General features: G+C 53.8%; 6 protein-coding genes across 9 annotated transcripts; 3 read left to right on the top strand and 3 right to left on the bottom strand.

Annotated features, from left to right (window-relative positions):
- Positions 1-17: 17 nt before the first annotated feature.
- Positions 18-377, top strand: KVP18_004818 (uncharacterized protein; the record flags this gene model as incomplete). Its single annotated transcript, XM_067957815.1, has 1 exon — positions 18-377. The coding sequence occupies one exon, from the start codon at positions 18-20 to the stop codon at positions 375-377; it is 360 nt and encodes a 119-aa protein (XP_067813209.1).
- Positions 378-495: 118 nt separating this feature from the next.
- On the top strand, positions 496-1005 carry KVP18_004815 (uncharacterized protein; the record flags this gene model as incomplete). Its single annotated transcript, XM_067957807.1, has 1 exon — positions 496-1005. The coding sequence occupies one exon, from the start codon at positions 496-498 to the stop codon at positions 1003-1005; it is 510 nt and encodes a 169-aa protein (XP_067813203.1).
- A 54-nt stretch (positions 1006-1059) lies between these two features.
- Positions 1060-1504, bottom strand: KVP18_005212 (uncharacterized protein; the record flags this gene model as incomplete). Its single annotated transcript, XM_067949605.1, has 2 exons — positions 1060-1392; positions 1421-1504. 2 exons carry the CDS (start codon positions 1502-1504, stop codon positions 1060-1062), a joined length of 417 nt encoding a protein of 138 aa, XP_067813211.1.
- Positions 1505-1770: 266 nt separating this feature from the next.
- Positions 1771-2118, top strand: KVP18_004819 (uncharacterized protein; the record flags this gene model as incomplete). The annotated part of the gene is made up of 1 exon (XM_067957816.1): positions 1771-2118. One exon carries the CDS (start codon positions 1771-1773, stop codon positions 2116-2118), a length of 348 nt encoding a protein of 115 aa, XP_067813210.1.
- Positions 2119-2908: 790 nt separating this feature from the next.
- On the bottom strand, positions 2909-5693 carry KVP18_004817 (uncharacterized protein; the record flags this gene model as incomplete). Of its 3 annotated transcripts, XM_067957814.1 has the most annotated exons (2): positions 2909-4616; positions 4645-4799. In XM_067957814.1, the coding sequence occupies 2 exons, from the start codon at positions 4797-4799 to the stop codon at positions 2909-2911; spliced, it is 1863 nt and encodes a 620-aa protein (XP_067813208.1). The 3 variants fall into 3 exon arrangements, with proteins under 3 accessions (XP_067813208.1, XP_067813206.1, XP_067813207.1); XM_067957812.1 differs by lacking the exon at positions 4645-4799 and having other exon boundaries at positions 2909-4483; XM_067957813.1 differs by lacking the exon at positions 2909-4616 and having other exon boundaries at positions 4641-5693.
- A 50-nt stretch (positions 5694-5743) lies between these two features.
- On the bottom strand, positions 5744-6557 carry KVP18_004816 (uncharacterized protein; the record flags this gene model as incomplete). 2 transcript variants are annotated; one of them, XM_067957811.1, is made up of 2 exons in its annotated part: positions 5744-6105; positions 6134-6557. In XM_067957811.1, the coding sequence occupies 2 exons, from the start codon at positions 6555-6557 to the stop codon at positions 5744-5746; spliced, it is 786 nt and encodes a 261-aa protein (XP_067813205.1). The 2 variants fall into 2 exon arrangements, with proteins under 2 accessions (XP_067813205.1, XP_067813204.1); XM_067957810.1 differs by having other exon boundaries at positions 6096-6557.
- Positions 6558-6747: the final 190 nt, after the last annotated feature.

Raw genomic sequence — 6747 nt, forward strand, 5'->3', positions numbered from 1 at the left:
GAAGAGATCTTACCAACATGGCCAAAACCAGGCCCAACATTGTTCCCATTGTGGAAGACGCCAGGCAGCCTCTGAGGTACCGCATGCTGGTGGACATGGTGGATGTAATCTTTGCCGACGTCGCTCAGCCCGACCAGTCCAGAATAGTGGCTCTTAACGCCCAGCAGTTCCTAAAGCCCGATGGCTGGTTCATCATCAGCATCAAGGCGTCCTGCGTGGATTCAACTGCCCAACCGGAAGCCGTTTTCGCCGCGGAAATCGACAAACTGAAGGCCGACAAGTGCCGACCTGTAGAACAGCTGTCGCTGGAGCCATACCACCGGGACCATGCCGTAGTCATTGGGAAGTTTCGAAAGTCCAAGAAGTCGTCAGCATAGTTTTGCACTAATTCATGTCACGCGAATACTTCCTTGTGTTTTACCCTGCTCGAGGATATTGCGATGTCGTTCGTGCGCTTATGGATGATCTAGACCTCAACTGGAGGGGTGAGACGGCATGCTGCTGAAAACAGAACTCTCGACGACGTTCGAAGACGCGCAAAGCCCTGCTTTTTTGAAGGTATTGACAGACTTGAAGCTTGTCCCACGGGTACCAGTTTTGGTGTCGCCTGGCGGAATCTGCACGTCAGGGTTGCATTCCATTCTGATGGCGCTGGCACACCAGTTCGACCTTCTTGGCCCTCCGGAGTCCAGGGAGCTCGTAATGTCTGCAGTAGGCTTGGCCCTCAACAGCATGCATACTCTTTGCGTTGGCGAAAACATAGGTGACCGTCTTCACAAAAAATCGAAGGTGGAGGTCAAAGGTATGCTGAAATCTGAAGCTTTGGCTTACTTTGAGGTAGTGGAGAGGATGTTGCAGGTTACGCCGGAGCCCTTCGTCTTGAGCCACTTCACAGTTGCCGACCTGGCTCTTGTCTTTGGGGCTGAGTGGGTAGCGGATTCCACTGACACAGCCACATCTGCTCTGCGCTGTCTGCGGAGCTGCTGGAAGAGTTCCACGCGGTGAAACGGTTAGCTCGGAGTGTGTGTTTACGTCGCGGGGTCAAGGCGTTTATCAAATCTACTGGACTCTCATCGACATAAACGACACTAGATCAGAGACCTCAGTGGAGCTGGAAAGGCGCAGAGTAATGCACATCTTGGATTTCATCAGCAGCCCTACACAGTGGTCGTCCAGATCCGCCTCAGTCCCTATGCGCTTCAGTTCGTTGGGTGTGTGAAGAGGGCGAGACAAACCAGCAAGATGAGCCAGCCTGACGTTGGCCTCATGAGCCAGTTTCAGTGCTTTCTCTTTTTCATCGTAGGATAGCGTGGCCTCTATAGCTACGCCAGAAGACACAATGACCAGGACCTTAATACCCTCATTCAACCGAGATTCAAATCCTTTGTCCTCCTGCGTTGTCGGCCTCTGCTCCACTCACATACACCGGCGAGACGGCTGGGGTTAGAAGTGTCGGCTCCTCGGGTTCGGTAGCTGGTTGTGTGGGACATAAGCAGTTCCCCATTTAAATATTGAATAATTGAGGCTCAGAATGACGCTTAGTTGATGAGTATGACAAGAATTTGAGTATAATACATTTAATCTGTCTGATGAATTCGTTCACCGATCCCAAAGCAGCGTTGAAGCTTCTGAAAGCGCGCCACCACAGCTCAGAACCACAGTTCGTGGACATCAGTGGCACCATGCCCCCCGGTGGAATTCCTGAGGAACATCCTGAGGAAGAGGAACAAGACAAAGAGAAGCGCACGTGATGTTAATATTGAGGAATATATGAGTGTGCGGTGCCTTCACCTCTTGCTGAAGCACGCGAACAGCCGAAACCCACTGTCTCGGCGCACGAAGCGTCCTGTGAAATTGACGCCGGAGGAAGCAGCCCAGGAGTTGGCGGATATTGAGGAGCACTTGGTAGCGTGCACTGACGTGGAGGCTGAGTTCAGAAGAATCGCGAAGGACCGATCCGACTGTGGCTCGTACAAAAAAGCTGGTGACCTAGGTTTCTTTGAGAGAGGCACTATGCAGAAGCCTTTTGAAGACGTGGCCTTCGCATTAAAGGTAGGTGAGTTGTCAAGTGTGGTGTGCTCGGACACTGGAGTCCACCTGATTTATCGACTGGAATAACTTGATTTTGAAAGGATGCGTTTGGCGGTGTTGGGGCTGACCTCGACCGCCATTGGCAGGTGCACCCCGCTGCAGGAATTACAGGGCGATTGCGGCTCACTGTTTGAATGTAGAAACGGCCAGGTCATACCGGCGACTTTTGTGGACGACTCCCTGTGTGGTGAGTCCCAGTCACCTTACACACAGACTGTTGCGACGGTTCCGATGAATCAACCGCTAAATGCATCGACAAGTGCGCCTCTCAACCCCTCCAATTCCGCAAGGAAGCTGCCTTGAGCGACCGGCAGCCATCTCGCTTGGGGGACTGGACGAACAGTGTCGAGCTCTGGGCGGACAGAGCACGGAAGTGGGCTGGGCAACTGCTTCCAAGATCGAGCCATAAGATCAAATCGTTTCCGGAAGCAGGTCCCATGCTGGGTAAGTGCTGGTACATCAACAGCGGAAGTCATGACTATAAATTTTGCTGGTCGGGCCCTAGCTTCCAGGACTCGTTGTCATTAGGAGAGATCCAGTCCATGGAGCTGGTGAAATCACAGAGGTTCAGAGCCACATGGAACGCACTGACTCGCCAACTGCCGCCGCCTTTCGACTTGCTCGTCACCACGGCTGACGGGGACCGGTGCTGGAACGGAACCCGTCGGTCGTTGAGCGTCGTGGTTCGGTGCTCCGACAGCGAAGGGTTAATCACCGTCACAGAACCGAGCCTGTGCAGCTACCAGGCTTCAGCACGTGCCCCGTTCGTATGCGACATCATCCAACGAATGCAGAAGACGCAACCTCTGTTGGAGGTTTAGCGGCGGAAGATGTTGCGCATCTTACTGCGGAGCCCTTGAGACGCCACCGGCTCGACGGCGATCTTGTTGACCTTCTTAACGACAATCGACTTAGGAACCGCTTTTCGTCGTTGCACGTCGCCTGTCGTCAGGGCGAAAGTTTTTGTTCCCAGCCCAGCATTCTTCTTGACCTTCTTCAACTCTATTGTGGTTTGTCGAGGTCTTCTTGTCGGAACTTTGAATTTGCCATTCGTACCCTTCGCGTCAGCATCGCTGCTTGCGTTGTGGATTTCGGAAAACAGAACTGGAGTGTCCCCCTTGGATCCCAGGTTCTTCAGTGTCTTCGCAGCAGGCGCCTTCGCCGTTACCACACCAGGCTTTTCTTTGTGTCCTGGCTTCTCCAACGTCTTTGCCTCCACACCAGGCTTTTCTGTGTGTTCTGGCTTCTGTGAGGTCTTTGCCTTCACACCAGGTTTTTCTTTGTGTCCTGGCTTCTGTGACGTCTTTGACTTCACACCAGGTTTTTCTTTGTGTCCTGGCTTCTCCAACGTCTTTGCCTTCACACCAGACTTGTCTGTGTGTTCTGGCTTCTGTAACGTCTTTGCCTTCACACCAGACTTGTCTGTGTGTTCTGGCTTCTGTAACGTCTTTGCCTTCACACCAGGTTTTTCTTTGTGTCCGACGATCTTCTGCAAGGTCTTTGCCTTCACACCAGGTTTTTCTTTGTGTCCGACGATCTTCTGCAAGGTTTTTGCCTTCACACCCGGTTTTTCTTTGTGTTCTGGTTTCTGTAACGTCTTTGCCAGCAATGTCTGTGGTCTCTCCGAGGGAGATAGCTTCTGCAAGGTCTTTGGCATCGCAGGCTTGAGGAGGTAATCCTTCTGCGTCACGACTCGCTTCTCGGAAGGTCCCTTCACTGTCTGCTTAAGCTTCATGGTGCCCCCCAACGCCTTCGCACGTTCCTTTGAGAGCTTCGTTACCACTGTCTCTTTTAAATTCCTGTTGACCCCCAACGCCTTCGCCTGTTCTTTCACAAGTAATACTGTGGGCTTCAGTGCTGGCGGTGCCGCGGCTGAAACTTTCAGCTCAGGTGCCGTACTTGACTGGATAACCGTATCTAACGGCTCCGAGGTGCAACTTTCCACGGACTCCACGGTGGCGAAGCGTCTCACCGGCGGGGGCCTACCAGACACGCTGCCTGATGAACTCTCCCGTGGGCTTCGGGAAGGCGGAGTGCTAAGTCGTATTTCTTCCGGTGCTTCAGCCTTGGCCTTGGCCTTCGCGTTTCTCAGCTGCTTTAGACGGAAGGCAGCGGTGACGGCACCCCAAGCCGGAGGCCTCCTCAGAGTGCTGGTTTTGCCACGTGCGGCGACGCGCCAGTTGTCATTGATTTGAGTGCCCAGCGTACCGTTGATTGTACCTATGGACTGTATGGGCTCGTCCTGATTATCTTGGTCGAGTTCGAACTCAACAACCTTGTCCTTGAGAGAACCTGCACGAACGAACTTCGACCTGCCTAGCTCCTTACCTTCGCCGTCCTTGACGGCAAGTGATACATCATCATCCTCGGATGCAGGAAACTCTAACTCCATCTGCAGTTCGGTCTTGCCGCTGGGGTACGCATTACGAATGGTGGGGTAGATACGTATGACGTCGCCTCTCACAAACACCACAACTGTGCCGTCAGTCGGCTTGTGCAGTGAGATTGTCCGTAGTAGAATCGAGCTGCATGAGTGGTTGACTTGGCGCTCACACAGGTTTTACGGGTTTGGGCTCCTTGACAGCCGCAGGAGCTTCCGAATGCATCAACGTTGAATCCTGTGCGCTTCGTTGGCCCAGGGACGTCATCGTGAAGAACACCTCAGTTCTAGGAGTCGAGGGGGGCGAGAGCTTAGGCTTCTCGGACATCAGCGATGCCACTGCAGGAGGCGCTGGAGCAGGCGGAGTCTCTTGCAGCCCTCGCTGTACGGGGTTCATTGATGACAAGCCGGACCCCTGCTGCTCTCGAGGTGACGGGTCATCGAGGTCGAAAGAGACGAAACGTCGGATGTTTCGTCGTGGTTGGGGTTGAAGCGCTGGTGGGGGGTTGAAGGCTGGTAGTGGTTGAGACTTTGGCAATGGTTGTGGATTAGATGGTGGCTGAGATTCTGGTTCAGGTTCGAACGTGCGCGTATGCATCGCGGGGTCCCTTAACACCGCCGTCCGTACACTGGCGGCTCGTGGCTGAACTAGCCACCCGTCCTTCCAAAACTCTCCGTGTGTCTTGTTGGCCAAAGGACTTGGGCGAGGTCGTGTCCTGGTGTTTCGAGACAAATTCGTCAAGATTTTGTAGCCCTTGTCGCACATCATCTTTCGGTGACGAACATCTGATGGGTAGGTGAACACCACCTCGGGGATCTTCAATGGAACCAGCAAGGGCTGCTTTGAAGCGGGAGGGCTGACTTGGAGGTCATCGCATCCGAATCGACCAACTCTGACTCGTAACGGTGGCGAAGGCACACAGAGCTCTGTGGATGCCTCCTGCGGTGACCGGAAGAGGAATTTTTGTTCGACTGCCGGCTCTGTCCTTCTCCGTGTTGGCTTCTCTCGAGGTCCGAAAGTGCCTCTTTCGAGTGCCGGTTCCAGCGACTCTACCAGCAGGGAATCAGGACGAGGCCACCGCCAGTCAATGCACCCTGGATGACAGTGACCACAAGGAACGTCGTCATGCTTGCCGTAGCGCGGCGCATCGTACCGGCTCCAACGTGATTCTGGCTCCCACAGAGTTTCATGATTGTGGATACCGGGCGAACGCCCGTACATGATAACGACTATTTCGAGCGTGTAGCCCCGAACGCGTGAGATTCAATAGTTTAGACACCAGACAGTTTTTTTGATTCCGCTTCCTTGAGCTGCATGATCTCTGCCTTGGTCTGTTTGTAGCGGCGATACTCCGCCTCTATCGGGGCGATATCTCGGTGGTACTTTATCTCTCGCCTATTTTGCTGCAAGAACACCTCCTGATACTTCTGAAGTTGACAGCGAATCTTCTGCTTCTCCTGTGTGAGAGAAGTCAAACGAGCTTCCACTCGAGAGAGGTCGTTCCGGATTGGCGTCAGCGCCTCTCTCGAACCACTGCCTTGTTGGCGCCACTGGTATATTCGTTCGGCTGGCTTAGAAAAGGAACTGGAAACGGCACTGAACGCACCAAAAGAATACCGACCACTAGCGAACTCTAAGTGAGGTACCGGCGCTCGTCTCACCCTCAAATTTCGCTGACGAATCAGCTTTCTTCCTGGCCTCCGCGAGAGGAATCAGCGACTTGAGGTCTCGGTAGTACGTGTACAAGGGCCTGAGAGACTCTTTCTCCGCCCGCATCGGCTGCCGGCCAAACTTCTTTTCGAAGTCCAGGTCGAATTCTCTAAGGGCAGTCTTCACCCGACGTTTTTCGGAGTCAAGTATGGCGGGGGTTGCGGTAGCCAGGGTTTGAAATTGTCGGGATCGCTCGTTGGAGTCCAGTTGAATTCGTAGGCGCTCCGCAATGAGAGGCAGCTGCTCAGCGCCGTAAGACAGAGTTGCAGTGCGATCTAAGTCCTCGTGATCGGACTCATCGCGGAACTCCGACTGAGGAGTCTGACGCCATCGAGGTTCGACGTCTGTATGCACGGACACGACTGGAACAGTCATCTCGCTCCAAGTACTCGCTCGGGCTATCGCTGAGGGGTGAAGCTGTCTACAAATGAACCAGCCCTCACATCAAGGTCGGAAACAGTAGACTCCAGTGCTCTCGCTGCTCGCGAGTCGATCCGAGGCGGATCCAGTGACAGTAAATGTGCCAGTGTCTGTTCAAACACGTCTACCTGCGTATCCATAACTC

Source organism: the organism of the source record quoted next, assembly GCF_019968955.1.
Source record: "MAG: Porospora cf. gigantea A chromosome Unknown PgA_NODE_1270_length_6747_cov_300.742, whole genome shotgun sequence".
In the NCBI taxonomy this organism is placed as follows: Eukaryota; Apicomplexa; class Conoidasida; order Eugregarinorida; family Porosporidae; genus Porospora; species Porospora cf. gigantea A.